Below are 18752 nucleotides of genomic sequence, written 5' to 3' on the forward strand. Positions count from 1 at the left end.
CACCCACTTTGAGAAGCTTGGGATGTCACACTGTTCTCATCCAGGGTCCTCCACTTACTACAACACTGCCCTGAACAACACCATGACTACTGGACATGGGCAGGGTGGAGGACCACAATGTGGCCTCCAGACTCATATGAAAACCCAGAATCATGAACTAACTGATTGTTGGTATATAGGAATTAGAAACCAAGTGACTGTCTTCAAATTAAACTCAATGGTTCTATAATCACATCAGGGTGACAAAGAGTTTATTAGCAGTGTGTAGCTCAAATTCTAATTGCAGACTAGAGAGGGCAGTTAGCTGAGCTGCCGCTGAATATTAATTATATAATCTTAACTGATTTACACACTGTCCTCATTTAAATTTACAGTGGCATACCCGCTAATAATCCCATTTATTTTCATGCTGTCAAGAAAAGAAATCGCATTAATATTTACTTTTGTAAATGGATCTGTTGTAGTAAACCCTGCATGAATAAGAGCCACTTACAAATAGAAAGCTGAAAATGTTCACATGCCTTCAAGGAAGATGATTGAGAGCTGTATTAAAAAGGCATGGATTGATTTATTAGGGCAAAATGTTTCAAGAAATTGAAGTGACAAATACAACAATAAAAGAAAAAGGCTGTAGGCGTTGTTGGGCTTTTCCTCAAAGAGGAGTGTCTGAAATAACTCCGGGATTCCACTTGGAAAGGAGCCCAATGTAAGTTCTAAGTTGAGATTTTTCATATACAACAACTCACTTGCTGTTAAGTTTCCTTTATGGCATGTTAAGTGATTCAGTTTATAAAACTCAGTTTACACTTGTAGTATCTCTTCCGGAAGGGATCTTCTCAAAAGAAAAACTCAAACCAAAATATGTTTCTAGTGGCCATATTTTCCAAATCATAAAAGGGGGCGTGAGATTTGACAAATGTCAATGTGCTTTGGGGGATAATCAAATGGCAAGTTTCACATGAGGGCTGTGGAAGTCCCAGGGCATATGGCTGTCATACCTTAGATAAGCAGGGCTTAACAGATATGAGGAGAGAGAAAGGGAAAAGGGAAGAGAAAAGAGAACAAAATCACGCAATGATGGATGGGGTGTGAAAGAGGAAACAGATACTAAAACGAGGAGAGAATGTTTCAAAAATATTTTGGATTTCACATGAATAGGAGAGATGGCCTAGTCGACTTTTGGTACAGTCAGAAGTGACAAAAATTTGATTCCCACAGTGAGAATTTTATTGGATGATTCAAATTGCCTGCAATTAACATCTTTAGGAAGGTGGGAGAAAATGATAAATTATAGGCACAAAAGTGGTCTCAAAACTATATTCTCTTAGCTAGGCATTAAGTTTGCCAAGAAATCCTTGCAGATACCTAGGTCTGACTGAAGTACTGGTAATACTTTCCAGGAGATAGGAGAGAAAAGGTCTCTTCAGAAACCACATTTTGATGAGACCGTGACAGTTCTTATATTATAGCTGGCTTTGAGAAAGTGAGCCCTGGACACTACTTCCCAAAACTTCCAGCTATTACCTAGAAAAGAAGGCTTGAAGTCAGGGGCTTTAAAGTGGCTGTCTCACCCTTCAGACCCTAGACTGGAATATTCTGAACATCTGGACTGAGGCTTGAGGGGCTCTCCACCTCATTTGCCACAGTTTTAAGGCACTGACACAATATCCCACTGATTTTGGAAGGTTAATGGTGATGTGATAGTCCAACTCATTTTGGGGAGGAGGTAAGAAATGAAATTCACATTATATTTACTGCACATATTTTTCAGTATTTATAATCTAAAATGTCTGGGTAAAAGCCTCTTGGCAACTCCTTATTTTGTTAATATACTGATTGACTGTATTTTGCTGTGAGTGATATTTTAAGGATCTAAGAAGGTATTATACGCCTCTTCACTAAGCCCCAGATTGCAGTATTTTTTTAAAATACTTGAGACCATCTTGGGGGGGAAAAAAAGTAGATTCAGACATCACACGATCAACCAGGTTAAATTCCAAATGAATTTACTATTAAAATTTGAAACTATAAAAGTAATTTTAAAAAAGAATAACCTCAGAATGGAGAGACTTTTAAAAGAAAACTCAAAATCTAGAAAACAAAGCAGAAAATATAGATAAATCTGATTATATAAACATCAAAGAAGAATCATAAATACAGTTAAGAAGTAAACTATGAATTGGGAAAAAATATTTGCAACCCACATTGCTACCAAGGGATTATCTCTCTTCATTAGAAAAAGACCAATAACTCAAAGAAAAAATAAGCAAAAGATATAAACAGTTTACAGAAAAACAAATGGTTCAATCCCACTTATAGTAAGAGACAATACATTAAAACCACACCGAGACACCGTTTCTTTTTCACCTATGAGGTTAGTAAAAAGGCCAAAGTTTGACAATGCAGTGTGCTGGGTTGGCTGTAGGGAAAGAGGCATGCTCATAGACTGCAGAGAGAAGCCCGCCTTGGTACCCCATTATGGAGGGCAATTTGGCACCATACATGCACAATAGCACGTACCTTGTAATACAGCCAATAAATTTTCCTCTGAAAATTTTCCTACAGACATGCTTATCCACTTGCAAAGTGACACATAAACTTATTAATCACACGATTGTTTATAATAACAAAAGATGGAGAACAATCAAAATGACAGCCACAGGGGATAGGTTAATTAAATCATGACACATCTATACAAAGGAATACCATGCTTCTGTGTAAAAGAATGAGGAAATTATATAGGCATAGGGAAAACCTGTGTTAAGTGAGAACAGCAAGGCACACGATCGCACATGCTGTATTCCATTGTGTACAAGGGGATAAAAGGATATTCATTATTTGCTTATATATTATATATGTGTAACAATCCCTGGAAGAATAGACAACAAACTAGCAATAGGGGCTACCTATTTATGAGGAGGTAGGGAGCAGGGTGGGTGAGTGATGGGATGGTAATTTAGTGGTGTATATAATTTTAAACTTTTTTATTTTGAATCATGTCAAGTATTACTTACTCAAAACTTAAATCAGCTTTATTAAAAAATTAAATACTTGGGTCTGATCTTCAATGTTTTTTTCCTCTCCTTTCTGGGAGGATAATCACCTCTCATAGCTGTTGTCCTGCTTTTAGCAATTCTCTGTGCAACGCGTCTTACCGGCACAGTCTCCTTCCTTCCTGCTGTGGGACCGGGAGATGACAGGGGCAGAAGAGTAATGCCACATGAAGTTAATGTGTAGGGATTCTGTAACAGCTCTTGCAGCTGTTTGGAGGGTTGCAATTTAGCTATCACTGGGGGCTCTTCTTCTGATTCCTGGCCACATTTTAGGTGGAGATACAAGCCAGGAAAGAAAATGAGAGCGGACTGAAAAAGGCAAAGGTGAGAGAGAGCCTTGTTGAAGTGCTTGCATTCCAGCCTCCTGCAGAAGCCTGGCAGAGGTAGGGGGCACCCTGTCTTTCAAAGCCCTTTTATAGAACAGCAGCAGGATGGACATGGGTCAGGAAAGGAGGCAGCAAAAGTGCCTGGGGAGAGAGCATGGGGAAGGAGAGGGGACAGTGGGCCAGAATGAGGAATTGTACAGTACAGCAGGGCGGCTAGCATAAGGAAGAGCACAGACATGGCGCCCCTTGAGGACAGGATCTATATCTGGCCCATACCGTTTTCATGGAGTACTTAGCATAGCACACGTAGCTGTGAGAGGGGGTACTGCTCAGGATTCACGCCACTGCAGTGGAGTCCCAAGGCAGCCACTTAGGCAGGGTGGCCTAGCCAAGTGACAACTTCTCAGAGCCTGAATTTCCTCATCTTCTCAACGGGTTAATATATTTCACACACTATGCATTTTACATATACTGCCCCCATTTAATCTTCACAACAACCTCATGAAAAGTTGCTATCATTAGACTCATTTTCTAGATAAGGAAACTAAGGCCCTATGGGCCCTTCCTAGTCGCAGGGCCAGGAAGTGGCAGAGCTGCAGTTAGAACACATATCTCCCTGAGCCAAAGTCTGTCTTTTAAGCTGCTACACTATTTTAAAAAGTAAATGATATGATTCACAATCAGAGGGATTCTATAAATACCTGTAGTTTCACAAGATGGTTCCCAACTCCTAGACCTAGATGAAACTGATTGTGCTTCCCTCACTGAGCAGCAGAGAAGATACCAGAGAGACTGGGGCATCTCTGTTAGGATCTAAAATATATCTATAATGGGCCCACTGACATGTGGGGGTCGAAGTACATAAAAGAAATAGTCTGGCAGGCTACGTCATCACTTCTGGGGAGGATTTGAAATTGGATGTGCATTTATCTTTGTGATATTCATAAGGTGATGCTGGCTTTTTAAAGTGTTATAGTCAAAAACACAACATATTTATAATGGACTGGGTATGACAGTTAGGCATTTAAGTGATGTCCAATGTCTTCCTCTCTTAAGATTAGCCTTTGACTCCAAAACTATACAGAGAAGTTTCTATTTCAGTTTCTATCCTTAGTTTTGAAAATGTATTAGAAATTAAAGACATTAATAAGCAAAAAGGGATCACAGAATAATTTAGTTACCAGTGTTAGCAGTTATTGCTTTCCCTACAAGGCCAAAATTGCACAGTATAGTGTAAAAGAAAATAGATCATGTACTTTCTCATTAATCTGTCACAACTCCTAAACTATACCTTCTCAGATTTCATAGGTTTATCTGATTATAATAGTTGGATATCTAAAATTTCATCTCACACACACACACATTTTACCCACAACCAATGGAGATGAATCATTCCATGTAAAAATTCTAACATAAATCCTATAAATTCGTTCATTGAAAGTAAAAAGGGACTGCTCCTGACATAATATGGATTAGTGAATTAGTCTAATTAGCAATTTAATATTAAAAGATATTAATATTAAATACAGTTTGCCTAAGACAGGCCTTACAGAAACATTATCAAGAGACTCAAGTGTGGTGATTAAAACTGTACAATCATGAGTTCCAAACATTTATTATAAATCTTTCCAGGACAATAATTTTTCCAAGTATTCAAACTATCCAGAACTCATATGCGTTTCCTTTAAAAAAAAAAAAAATTCACCATTCTTAAGGAAAAACACATAGTACATCCACGTTTGCTCACTTCTCTCTCCCCTTCCTACTCTTCATCCCTAACTTATATACAAATTTAGGTTTCTAAGAGGTATTTTTCACACAAGGCTATATGCATGCATTATATGTTTTTTTAAAAGCTCAAAACCATGCAAATATCTGAAAATTTGGAAAGAAAATGGATGCAACACACATACAGACACACAAACATAGAGCACCCCCAGTACATACAAACCCGGAAACAAATAACACCCCAAAACTGCAAAATAAAGCAAAGCAAGCACACACAGGACATACTTTAATTGGTACCAGCTACCCACAAGCTGAATTGATATTTCCAAGTCTTACTTTTGGGAATTCAGGTAAAGCAGGTGAGTTTCAGCACTGTGCCATCTACAAGACTTTAATCCCCATGGCAACAAAACAAAAATTTGGCAAGCCAGTCCCCGCCATCAAGACGCCCCCCACTTAAGCTTGACCGCCCCTCACCTGCTCCCCTTCTCTCCTCTCTCCCCAGAAGAAGGCACTTCACGGAAACGTCTGGGAAAGCCCTTGGACTTTATTTTGTTACACCCTCTAAATGGACAAAAAACAAAAGAGAACAGGTGTAGAATACAGTATTTTCAATTGGCCACCAAGAGTTCCATACAAATGCCCTCCCCTCCCATCTAACACAGACAGACCCCGTCATCAGGCCTCATCTGTGACATTTTCAAAAGAGGATGCTTATGCACAAAGGAGCTTATGAGGAGCTTTTATGCTGAGGTAAGAAATACCCAGTGGGAACTTTACTCTTGTAAGTCATCTTTACGTATTCACAGCCTCTATTACCCTGGTGTTAATGGAAGGTTAGGATATCACAAACACAGTGATGACCCTTATCATTCATATACCCACTCTTCCACCTTTGACACACTGCCCTGGCAAACAGAATGGCTTAAAATATCATTGGAGTAAAGTGAACTTGGAGATCATTTGGTCCTCCCTTCTGCCACAAATGTCTCTGAATTTGGTGCCATTAGACACATTTCGAGTTTTGTCTTTTACCCCATGCTTTCCTCTCATCTCAGAACAAACATTTTCTTAATTCACAATACAGATTGGAGAATAAATAGGAGAGGCACCTCAGGGAGATGGGAACAGCAGTTGGCAAGTTATTACTATATATTAAGTCCTATATTTAGTTTCCCCTTAAAACTTAAATAACTGTAGCATCTGAGACTTGGCTACAGAATTTGAAAGATGCACTTCTGTCACACAAGAACACTTGAAAGTATTTATTTAATTATATTTAGTCTCCCAAACCAGCTGGGCTATAGGATTTCACACTGAAATGATTCCTATTCTTTCCAAACTCTGTTGATAAAATAGCAATGACAAACTCAGATATATGGAAGTTCTCTTTTTTTGGAAGTTCTGTTGAGTCCCACAAAGAATTCTGAAACCAGGTATGTAATTCCGAAGGAGTTAACATTTTGTTAACTATTGAGTCCGCTGGTGGTTTTTTACTTCTAGGAATGAACATCCTCTAATTCTTGAGTGTTAGGTTTTCTTCACCCTTAATACAAGCTTTCAATGATTGTGTTAATTATTAGACTCCATATTGGGTAAAAGTGCTTGGCACAGGAACCAAAACTTGGAGAAGTCAAATTTGGAAATACGATTAAAAGGGGGAAGGGATTGCTGTAACACAGAACTTCTTGTCTCCCTCTATTGAGTACATCCCGGAACTACAACAACTGTCCTACAAACATCATGGATATACCCAGTGTGGCTACGAACATTAATCTGAAGAAATCATGAGTGTGTTGGAATGTTTTTACAAATTCTCATAAAAACTTGAAATTTGCAGCTTCCTAAAATATTTAGACTTTTTCTCAACCCTTAGCCCTACTCTGAATTCTGCCAGATTCACTCTTTCAGGAATTTTGGAGCAGAGCCGGCTATCTCCGCAGTTTTTCCTCACACACAATCACAGGCGCTTAAAACTACCACCCGTAAACTGACAACACTTTTGCTGAGAAGCAAATGCCACACAATCAATAACTAATACCTTGAATAATTGAGATATTTGAGGCTACCTGAGCAAACCAGCAGAACAGACATGATCAACCCTGGGGGGAGAAGACAGTTATTTCTGAGAAATCCAAAGAAAGATGGTTGTTACCTAGAATAGACTGAACATACAAGGAGTTTCCCTTTCCTGAAAAGTAAGCTTGGTTTAAAAATTTACCCACCCACCGCTTCCCTAACAGAATCAGTCCAGCTTTTTAAGTATCATGGAGCATGTTTAACTGGCAACCTTTAGCAGTGAATCTCTTTCCGCTTTTGTCTAATGACTATGTGTTAGCTTGTTCCAAGAGCTTCCACTGGCATCTCAGGGCCAACTCGACAGCAGGGGGCCGGTTACTATAACAACTGACAGCTCTCGTGAATTCTGAAAGGCCCCTGAGTAGCCATTTGGGAAACAGTTATTGAGCAAAAAGTTGCCTGGGATCGGCAGCATTAGCTGCCATGTGACCCAGATCTCCCAGCACAGGCACATGGAGAAAGAAAAAAAGGGGTGACCACCTCCAGGAACAGCTGGGGACCTCAAAAGACTCCCTACCCCCATCTCTTTTAGCATCTCAGAGCAAGATAGTTTAACACCACGGTGTCGTCATAAACTCAAACCCTCTGAGGCAAGCCATATTTTGGCACCACAAAATGTGCTTGAGTTCTCCCCAATGGCTTGACACATTGTCAGGCTTTGAAAAGCTGAACTGTAAAAATTATTCCTAATGATTAAAAAAAAGTCTTGAAATATGGCCACAGATACGGGTTCCAAAAAGAAAAGAATGGCACACTCACCAGTTTTAAAAGAAAAAAATGATGCCAGAATACCTGTGGTCCAGTAACTGGTCTGTTGGTAGAAAAGATGGTGATCACACAAACCCACCAAAAATAATGACTTGGAAGCTCAGCGTTTTCCAGACTAGACAAAGTTTTATATAAACCTACCTTTTGATTCTCACTCTCTCCCTCAGCATAAGAGGACACTGAGCAACCAGGACTGACCCAGTGCCTTTGTACATGTAGAATCTTCCAGAAAAGAATCTGATTCTACCCGTTAACAGTGGACTTTGCTTTGCATAAAGGAAGGGCAGTTTGGCAGAGTTTGCCCTAAGAAATAATGAATGTGCCATGATCCAGTGCTTCTGGGTCATCTCCTACACAGTGACCTCTGCCTGGAGCACTTGTCCTTTTTCTTTCTCTTTTTTTTTTTTTTTGAGATGGAGTTTTGCTCTGTTGCCCAGGCTGGAGTGCAATGGTGTGATCTCCGCCTACTGCATTCTCCGATTTTAAGCAATTCTCTGCCTCAGCCTCCCAAGTAGCTGGGATTACAGGCACCCACCACCACATCCGGCCAATTGTTTTTGTATTTTTAGTAGACGGAGTTTCACCATTTTGGCCAGGCTGTTCTTGAACTCCTGACCTCGTGATCCACCTGCCTTGACCTCCCAAAATGCTGAGATTACAGGCATGAGCCACCGCACCCAGCCTTCTCTTTGTTTTGTAAAAAATACAGTCCAAACATTCTCTCCTCCGAGAAATCCTTCTTGGCTCCCTTTCCTTCTCACCTAACCCTGGCTGTGGTCAGAGTCCTTCCCAGAACACGCTATTTTCCTTGATCACTATTGCAACCCAGGGGAATGCAAAATCAACCACCCACAGGGGCCAAACAAGTAGGGAATAGCGGGGAGGGCAGAGACTGGCAAACTGGCAAAGGAGAGCCTCTCAAAAATGGGCTACCATGGCGCCATCCAGCCACCAACGACACAAGGGAATCTGAGAACACGTCGCTAAATTGTCCAGTTTATCACAAGCCAGACAACTGGGGTTTTTCATCAAATCTTTCTATTTTCTAAATAATTCAAGATTTTAAAAAACATGTCAGCTAAATAAAATTGGTCTGGAGGCCACCAGTTTTTGACCTCTATTTGGGATTACCTTTGTTTACCTGCTCCTCTCTTCCTCTAAGGTATGAGCCACTTAAATGCAGGAACTCTGTCCCCTCAATGGCTCTCCAGTGCCTGGAACTAACTAGATGCTTAAGAAATGTTGAATGAACTAACAAAGGAGTAACTAGGCCAGCCATAAAGGGTCTTAGGTCAACAAAAAACCCAAAACCCTAAGTCTGAGAAATTCTAAAACTTACAAGCTCTATGATCCTGGACAAGTCATTCCCCCTTCTGGAAACCGTTTCCTCTCTTGGGACAAGGATGATGCAGTCCCTGATGCCTTGCCTACCACGCATGGCTGTTGGAGGATTAAATAACAAGGTGTTCTTTGTATTAATTCAGCCATGATTGCTGGTTAACAGGGGCATTTCCCCTTTCCTACGTCTTCACAGTTACCTGCATGGGAGAAATCATTCTTATGACACCTGTCTCCTTTGTGACTTTGCTGGGGTGAAAAGGGGACAAACACCTATACCAAAATCCAGTCATCATCAAGTAGACCTGGAAGTGTCGGCCGCTAAAGCAGATGGGTGAAGAGCATGTGCCTGGGCTCACAGCAGCTCTGGTGTCATTGTTGCTACTGTGGCAGTACAGGAGGGATCTGTGTTCCAGTGAGGCACATGTGGCCAGTCATCCCTCAAGCAAGAGAGGGGTGTTACCACATGCCACTCTCGACTCTCGCATGCATCTGTTTGTTTGCCTGAGCCTCCATTATGCCAACACAAATCCCCCACACATTTGCGGTTTGCATCCCTTCATATTTATTACACTCTGTCTCCCACTGAACATCCAGGGAAGAAAAAAAATTGCAATGTCAACAAAACTCACTTGTTTTCATGAACAGCATTCTTAATGAGGAGGCACCAACACATGGCAAAATTTCTGAAAATCTAAAGATGGGACTTAGAGTAAAAGAGAGACCTTTTCCTATTTGCATATGTGGCTAAATTGGTGTTGACTGATTTACCACAGAATTTACAGATGGCTTGGTCATGTGCTGAAGTGAATCTACCAGATCAGAGTGTGAAATCCTTCTCATACCAAATTTTAACAAACCTAGGTCAGATGTTACAATTCCCACTTAGAGAGTTTCCAGTTTTCTGTTCCAGAATCTGCAGTTAGCTCAGCCCTATCTGAATTTGAGAAGTAAAGCTGCTCTATACTTTTGAAAGTCTTTTTCTAGGCTAGAGTTATGGTCAATAAGATATTAAACATTTAATATCAAGAAAACTAGCACTGATCAGCTGGGACTAAGACCAAATAGGTTATATTATTCAACATCAAAATCTTCTCAAATAATGGAGATGTAACTGAGTGAATACCACTAGTCAGCTTCCAGAACACTTGAAAATATAATTGGTTTCTGAAGTTTTCTTCCACATGATTTTGGCAAATCCAAAACAAAGGATGATTTATATCTGGCCTTCCAAACTAGTTTAGTCCCACCATGTCCAGCAGTGGAGACATCCCCTTTTCCTGGAGTGTCTTTTTGACACATAAACATGCACTATAAAAGTAGGCTATGGAGGGAAGTATATGCCACCAGGCATGCTACTCCTCCTCTGGACAAGATAACGTATTGGTTAACCCAGTGGGCTGTGAAGTCAAATTGTCTGGGTTCAAATCCACAATCCACCAAAAATTAACGCTGTGACTTGGGGATGTCACATGATCTTACTAAGCCTCTGTTTTCTGATCTGCAAAATGAACATAACAATACTAATTATTTCCCAGGATTTGTATACTAATTAGGTGGGGGTATAATCTGCTGAGCATATGTCTAGTATGGTACATAGTCATAAAAGGTTCGTTGCTTGGCCAGGCGTGGTGGCTCACGCCTGTAATCCCAGCACTTTGGGAGACCGAGGCAGGTGGATCACCTGAGGTCAGGAGTTTGAGACCAGCCTGGCCAACATGGCAAAACCGTCTCTACTAAAAATACAAAAATTAGCTGGGCGTGGTGGTGGGTGCCTGTAATCCCCGCTGTGCGAGAGGCTGAGGCAGGAGAATTGCTTGAACCCAGGAGGTGGAGGTGCAGTGAGCCGAGACACGCCATTGCACTCCAGCCTCGGTGACAAAAGTGAAGCTCCATCTCAAAAAAAAAAAAAGGTTTTTTGCTTGAGAACCTTTAGATATACAAAGCCTTTTCAGATATACAAAGCCATTTCAGGGGTGAGATATTGCTCATCAGAGCAGTAAGAACTACCTCCTATGCAACATCTCTCAGGATTACAGAAAAAAAAAAAACAAACGAAAAATATCTTTGTAATACAATTCTAAGCAGATAGAAATGTCTTGCTCTTAATAGCTATGCTATTCTACAGCACAACTAATAAATAAGTTGCACCCCCTAGCACACTGATTGGACACCGGGCACATAGCTCCTCTCCCAGCATTAACCTCAAATTATGTAAATCAAAAAGAAACCTTCCAAAAATTTTCCTCTTCTCTCTGAGTGGCAGCAGCTGTGCTGCTCCAAGTCTTTTCAGGAATGTCAGCACATTATTGCCATATAAACAGCTTGTCTTGGTAAGGCAGGGGATGCGGAGCTCTTGGAATGCAGTATCTGACTGTTGCAATTCAGAAGGTATGTTTTACTACCATCTTAAGTAAAAAGACCAAAATGGCACACTGCGAAAACTTTTGAATTGATTTTTTTCCCTTATTTCCAATAGCTCTGAACCACTGCCTGCTTAATATGGATTGCAATATTTATAAGGCACACAATAGGGTGCCGTTAAAGCTGTAACTGTTAGTTGATTTTATTTTTATTATCTGCCTCACAACCCTGCCCCTTGTCCAAAATCACTTTGCGTACATTTCTTCCTAGTTTTATAGCAACTTCTGTGTTATTACAGATTCTGGTTCCTACAGCTCTTCAAGGCAGACCTTTGCGAGGGACATTCAAGGGAGAACTGTAGCATCCTACCTGAAACAGCTCAGCTAAAAACATTTTAGAATAAATGTCTCCCCACAGATCTATGTTGCTGCCTATAAAAACACTGCTCAAATAGTCCCCGATGAGACTGATGTCTGAGGTCTCTCAGACATACAGGTATCCGAGGTTTCTGCTCATGGTTTTTAGTTTCAGCCAAATTTTAAGTACAGACTAATGATTGGTCTCCAAAGTTCTCCCTTTCAGGAAACACATACATAATTCAATGATACCAATGGGTTTAAATATTTAAGAATACTGTGGCAGTGCTTAGCAAATACCCACGTGTTCCCCCTACCTCATCTGTGTCCTTGGGGCTGTGTGACCATCTGTGGCCAGTGGTGAATGGAGGAGTGAAGGGTTCCACTTCTAGGCCAAGCGGTTGAGAGCTTGGTGCCTCCTCAACTTCTCTATCCCTGCTACACCAGTTTGGAGATATGTGTTTCAGAAAGAGAAACCACTAGTGGAGGAGGGCTGCTCAACCCTGTCAGACCTCACGTGGGTGAGAAATAAACCTTTGTGTGTTATTAAGCCACTGGGGTGCTGGGGTATGTCTGCTGCAACAGCAATGAAGCTTATTCTAATACAGCCAACCTGGAATTAATGAGGCTGGCCACTGGGTTTCAGAGTTGTTTCCTGGGGTTGCGGGTGGGAGTGGGGTCATGTCTTTAACCCAGTTATTTAGGAATGTCCTCCTCTGGAATTGCCTTTAAGGCCTATTAGGAGCATCACCCAAACCAATTTCATTAACATTATAGTCACCCCTTTCCTTTTTTGGCCCAAAGTGGTTCTGCTCAGTTGGTTAACCTACATTTATGCTATATTTAGCTCCAAACAGATGAGTTTTGTCTATTTCTAGGATAAATACTTTGCACAACTGAGATCCTTCAAAAGAATGAACTCTAGAAAGAAATTCCAAAAGTTATTTTCAAGCATGTTGTATGCAATGGACATATTGGAAACTGTGTACAGCTATACAATGTGATGACATTTAAAGGACAAAATTCATTTAGATCTGTACATTTGATTTTCCTTATTAAAAAAAAAACTTCATTTGAGGCATACCAGGACCCAGAGTTTTATTTTCCATTTTTCCCTAAAGTCAGATCTGGTATAATGCTACCTGCACATTCACCATGTGCCAGGCACCAGGACAAGCATTTTCCACAGCTTGCACTGAATCCTCACGTGAACTTGTGGCCCATTTCTTAACTATATTTTGCAGATGAGGAAACCGAAGTTGGTGGAGAAGTCTTTGTCTAAAGCAGTGTTTCTTGACCTATTTTTCATTGGCACTTCCTCTAAGGGGCCCTTTTAGACCCCCCCCCACAATTGCCCAGTGCCAATTTTAATACCACGAATGCACAAGGCTATTTATGTGTATGTAAATCTGTGCTTTATACACAAAGTAAGTTTATAAAAATCTCCCCAAAACAAATTCACACCTTAGAGAAGACAGCACTGCTGGTAGGAACACATGCTCCACAGCTGCCCAGATAAAAAGTGTGGTGGAATGTGGCTCCAAATCCAGGCTATGTGACTATAGGCCCATGTTACAGTCTCTAGACACAGTAGTGTTTCTTTCTGATCTTGCCCTCCTGCAGTTTTGGCTCCTTCAATACCTTCCCATCATCCTCAGGATATGGCACATCTCCCTTCGATGAGGCCCTCATGATCCGGCCCTTGCTGTCCCCACACTCTGCTCCAACAACACTGAGCCACATGTATCTGCTTGCAGTAGGCCAGGCTTTTTCTCCCCAGCCTCATTCTTCCACACCCTCTTCACCTGGCTGACAGCTGGTTGTGCTTCAAGGCCCAGGTCCTTCAGGGAGCTTTCCCTGACCCAAACCCCCATTCCAGGTTGGGCTGAAGCCCTTCCTATATGCTGTTATAGCAACTTGGATTTATCCTTCTCCAAATACTCCCCATACTCGATTCTATTTACTCATCTGCCTCTTCCAATGGACTGTGAGGGCCAAGGGATCTCATCTCTAAATCTCTAGGCCCACCAGGATGCATGGCAGGAACTCTGTAAGCATTGCATAAATAATAGGAAGCTGAAAATGGCTCCAGTGCACATGCAATAGAAACAGCTTTATAATTTTTTAAGTAACAGAATACTTAGCTGAACCTTCTACTCACTTTTTTAGGTCTTGATGGTCCTTTGGAAAGCCATCCCTTGTTCGGCTTCGGTCCAAGGTTTTGATGGCAATGGCACTGATCCTACTTCTGAGCTCCAGAGTTAAATATAAGACCTAGGCCTGACAAGAATGTTCCATCCTTTTGGCCACCAGACGACTCCGGGGTATGGACAAATGACATAAGTCAGTAATAAGAGATGCCATGTTGGGACTTAAGTGGAACTATTAGAGGAGAAAGATTCCCTTTGCACTAGGGTGGAGACATGTAAGTCTAACATGGCCAGAGGCTGCTCTGTGGAAACAGGCATAGGGCCTGCTTGAGCGAGAAGACCACACAGACAGCAGATCCCAGAAAGTGAGGGCAAGAGAAACACAGACAGACCAAACCAGCCAAGTCCTGATGTTCCATCTTACAAATTCAGCCAGGCCCAATGCTCCTGAACTTCTCAATTCCATGAATCAAACTTTTTTTTCCCCCTTGAGCTTTAAGGCATTTTGAAATGGATTTTTGTCAACTGCAATAGAAAAGGGTTCTGACCAACACAGTGGGTGATGATATTGCCAACTATTTGGCCCATAGCAGGCTTTCAACAAATGTGAGTTCTCGTTCTCTTCCTTGGTCAAAGAATGTGTGTCAAATAGAAAGGACAGTGATAGTACCTACCATACAGATCTGTTGTGAGAATCACATGAGATGGTGCCACCAATTGCTTGGCACAGTGCCTGGCCCTCAAAAGGACTCACTGAACATTAGTACTAACACCATTGTACAGCAGGAGACTTGGAAGAGACAGAATTCAGAGACCTTGAGTATAGTTTTCCACTATTTCATGAACCTATTAAGTTGTAGTATCAACAACTCGGAGAAAACACACTGAAAAATCAGAATAACTGCAGAGGGCCATTCCTTGGTTGTGGTAGAAAATGCTGCCACAGTGAGCAGGTTTGAACCTCCCGGTGCCAGGCCTGCCTCCTGAAGAAATGATCCAGAAGGTTTTGATCCGCCTCAATGCTCTACTTATGTCAAGTCTGTTTGCCAATCATCCAGTCTTACTGTGCCTCAAAAGGCAGAAGAAAAGCACTGTTGTTCTAGCTAAAAAACTGCATTGCCAAAGGGAAACACACGTCTCCTCTGTATTTACCAATTTTCTATGTGAGCTCCCCAATGCTTCCTTCTTTCGCATTTATAATAATTTGTAAAAAGTTGGACAGAAAAAAGGTCCTTGTCCCCTCTAGGCTGTATGCTTAGCCAACTCATTCATCCTAACACTAATTTAATTTTACTTTCCTTGCTCTATAAGAATTTTCTTCTTCACACTCATTTTTTGTGCTACTGGGATTAGGAATTTGGTAAAAGCTCAAGTCCAGACTCTGTTGGATGAAGTTTAAAGCTCTGGTTACTGTAAATGAAGCTTTTGATGAAATATATGCATACATGTATAATAAACATCATAAAAATATTTCAGACAGGAAATATTAAGATATTATTCTATTCATATTTTCCATTTGGACTCACTGAGATTTTCAGAAGTATAAACAGTTGTCATTTTCTAAAGGGAAAATACATCTTGAATGGAAAGATTTTAAAGCTGTTTACTACATGACACAGCCCTTCCCTATAAGAAACCTGCAGTAAATACTCATGTTTTGGCCGGCTGGGTATTGATGCCTGTTTGGCCCCATGGTCCTTCTTGGTCACTGTGATCCATTTAGCGGTGGGTAGAGGAACCAAGGTGGGGCAGTCAGAAACAATCTGGAGGGTTTTGCCAGAATTGCTGGGTACAAGGTGTTTCTGTATGCTGTGGCAGCTGTGGGACTTCTCTGCTCCCCTGTGGTGACAGCCTGAGACTAAAATCAAACAGTGCTGAGCAGAGTCACAAGACAGGCATGCTGACCTTGTTAACCTCACTTGATTAGTTAAACTCACACTAGGTGGCCTCCAATTTACCAATGGGCTTCAAACATATTTGCACAATACTTTTTCCTAGAGAAGGGATGACATGAAGGTGAGTCTAGCGTTCCTATGCTCACCCCAAAATACAACATACTTCATAATCTTGCTGGTCTGCAGCACTAAAGGGCTTATGGTTGCCGTCAGACGCCTGAGGAAACCTGAGATGACCTCCTTCCTTATTCTCCTGTTCCAGCCAATTAGGAACAGACCCAATCTGCCAGCAGATTCTGTTGCTCCCACCTTCAAAATAGATCTATACGCAATGAATTCTCACCACCTACACTGCTACCCTCATCCGAGACACAATCGTGTCCTTCTTGAACTAGTCCAGTGGTTTCCCCGATGGTCTCTGTTTCTGCCCCTGCTCCTCTTCAGTCTGTATTCAACGCAGCAGCCAAGTAATCTTCAAGTCAAATCACATTCTTCTGTACCAAACCCTACTCATCTTCGAGTGAAAGGCAATGCATTAACAATGGCCCACAAGGCTGTGCAACATGACCCGATCCTGCTCTACCTTGTTTCTTTCTGATACCCTTTTCTGCCACCTTACCCCTGTCCTCACGTCTCAGCCCCACTGACCTCTGGCTGTTCCTGGTACACACCAGGCATGCCCTTGCCTCAGGGCCTTTGCATGTGCTGTTTCCTCTACTTGGAACTTGCCCCAGGTGGAGCCCATTTGGTTCCCTCCTCCTTTAGGTCTTTGCTCAGGTATCATCTCCTTGACCACTCTGAACACTCCTGCTAGGCCCCCATGGGCCCCTCCCCTTTCCAGATTTAAGCTTTCTCCATTATCCAGTTACCACCATCTTAGAAATTACATGTTTTAGTTATTTGCTTTGTTTATTGCCTGCCTCCTCCACTAAAATGTAAGCTCCATGACAGTAAGGATTCTTATCTGTTTTACTCACTTCTTCAGAAATCATTTTTGTCTAGAAGACTGGCACAAAGTATGGGCTCAAAATTGAGTGAATGGAAAGAAGGCAGGGAGAGATGAAAATATGACACCTGTTTCTCACTGGTGAAGCCTGTCAGATAAAGGGCAGAAGCCTCCTACATTAGTCTGAGAAGTGAAGGCACCCAGGCCAACCGAGTGCGCTTGATGGAGTTGCTCAGCTGAACTGGCTGAGACGGTCCGGCTGAAAAAACACAACTTCTAAACAGGGCTGCAACCTGGCTTCCCATGAGAAGCAGTGAGAATCTGGGTAGCTTACAATCTGCCATTCTAATCTTACATATATTAAAAACCACATAATATGCTAAATGTTTTTCTATTACCCAATTTAATTTTCAGTGAAAGACTATGAAAAAAAATTCTAAGGTAAAGAGGAGTTATTATGTGACTACAACAAAGTAAAAAGCACCATCTCAGAAAAACTGCAAATGCTATGACTTGTTAACTCATTTTGCTGGTTCTGAAACTAACAATCAAAGTGGACATGGGATTTGGATCTAGAAAAGTAGCAGAGCTGGGATCTTAACTTGGAACTCCCTGGTTCTCAAACAAAAACCTCTTTGGTACTAAATCCCAGAAGCTTACCATAAGTGCCTTGACCTCAAAAGTGGATCTGGCCCTGCCATCGTCTAACAGAGACAAGATGGCCTCCCAGGTGGCAAGACCAGAAACACTTAAGCTACTTCACCTTCCTGAATGCAGAGGCCGTGGGATTCCCCTCCCGTGAGCAAAACCTGGCCAGCATCTGGCCCCCATATCTACGCTGTAGGTGCTGCCTGGCTTACCTCCAGTAAACGAGCACAGCAATGAGAAGGATGAGGCACACGAAGGTCAAGGCTGATACCACAATCAGAGGGATGATCCACTCCATCCTCCCTGGAGCAGGGCGGCTTATCATTCCAGAGGTGTTTTTTTCCGCTGCCAAGAGAAATCATCCCAGTTAGAGGACAGAGGTTAGTGGAGGTGGGAGCCAGAATTGATGCAGAGTTCTGTTCCAGTTTTGTGTGGTTTCTGGAGAACTGGGCCACTTGCTCTGAGCTGCCCCATGACAGGAGGGGCAATCTGCAGCCCTCACCATTTCCTGCCCCATCCCAACCCACACAGGGCCTCTTCTGTGGGCTGCATTCTGTAATTGGCAGTTATATGGATTTATAGATAGAGTTGAAGGTGTTTTTAGACAGCTGTACAGAAGACACAGACATTCCAGCCTTACCCCAAGAACATGACCGACCCAGAAGAGCCTTTGAATGTGCTGAGGACATGTGCTGAAGTCTCAAAGAAGCAAGGGTGGAATGGCTGTCCAAGAGCCTCTCAGGTTCTCTAGTGCAAGGGCGGGAGGGCTGGCATGATGGGTTTCACTAGGGTAACTAGGAGAACTGGCTGTGACTACGATGGCCATCTATTCTTTGCTGCTCAGCATCCCTTACTCCTTCCTGTAGTAACAACTACACCCCGATTCAGCTTTGGGAAACCACCTTTCCCTAACAGATACAGTCATGGTGGGACAATCATCGGAGTGTGGGGCTCCCTGCTCTGGTCAATGATGTAGCACTCAAGCCAGGACAACGACGTCTTGCCCTAGAATCTCAACCACTGACTCTAAGACTGAGCAACAGCACATGCCAGCAGGAGCACCTAGGTGCTTCTGTCCGTGGGCTCCTACCACCCAGATCC

General features: G+C 42.1%; 1 protein-coding gene across 6 annotated transcripts in view; it reads right to left on the minus strand.

Moving 5' to 3' along the window:
• Positions 1–18752, minus strand: part of PTPRG (protein tyrosine phosphatase receptor type G) — a 735254-nt gene that overhangs the window by 60730 nt on the left and 655772 nt on the right. For 4 of the 6 annotated variants that reach the window (XM_024244435.3, XM_054551964.2, XM_063722015.1 and 1 more), the window contains 2 exons: positions 17864–17996; positions 5585–5671 (listed from right to left, as the gene is read on the minus strand). In XM_024244435.3, the coding sequence (XP_024100203.1) occupies positions 5585–5671; positions 17864–17996 (220 nt within the window). The remainder of the gene's footprint in view (positions 1–5584; positions 5672–17863; positions 17997–18752) is intronic. The other 2 variants (XM_024244436.3, XM_063722016.1) reach the window with 1 other exon arrangement.

Source organism: Pongo abelii, chromosome 2 (assembly GCF_028885655.2).
Source record: "Pongo abelii isolate AG06213 chromosome 2, NHGRI_mPonAbe1-v2.0_pri, whole genome shotgun sequence".
Lineage (NCBI taxonomy): Eukaryota > Metazoa > Chordata > Mammalia > Primates > Hominidae > Pongo > Pongo abelii.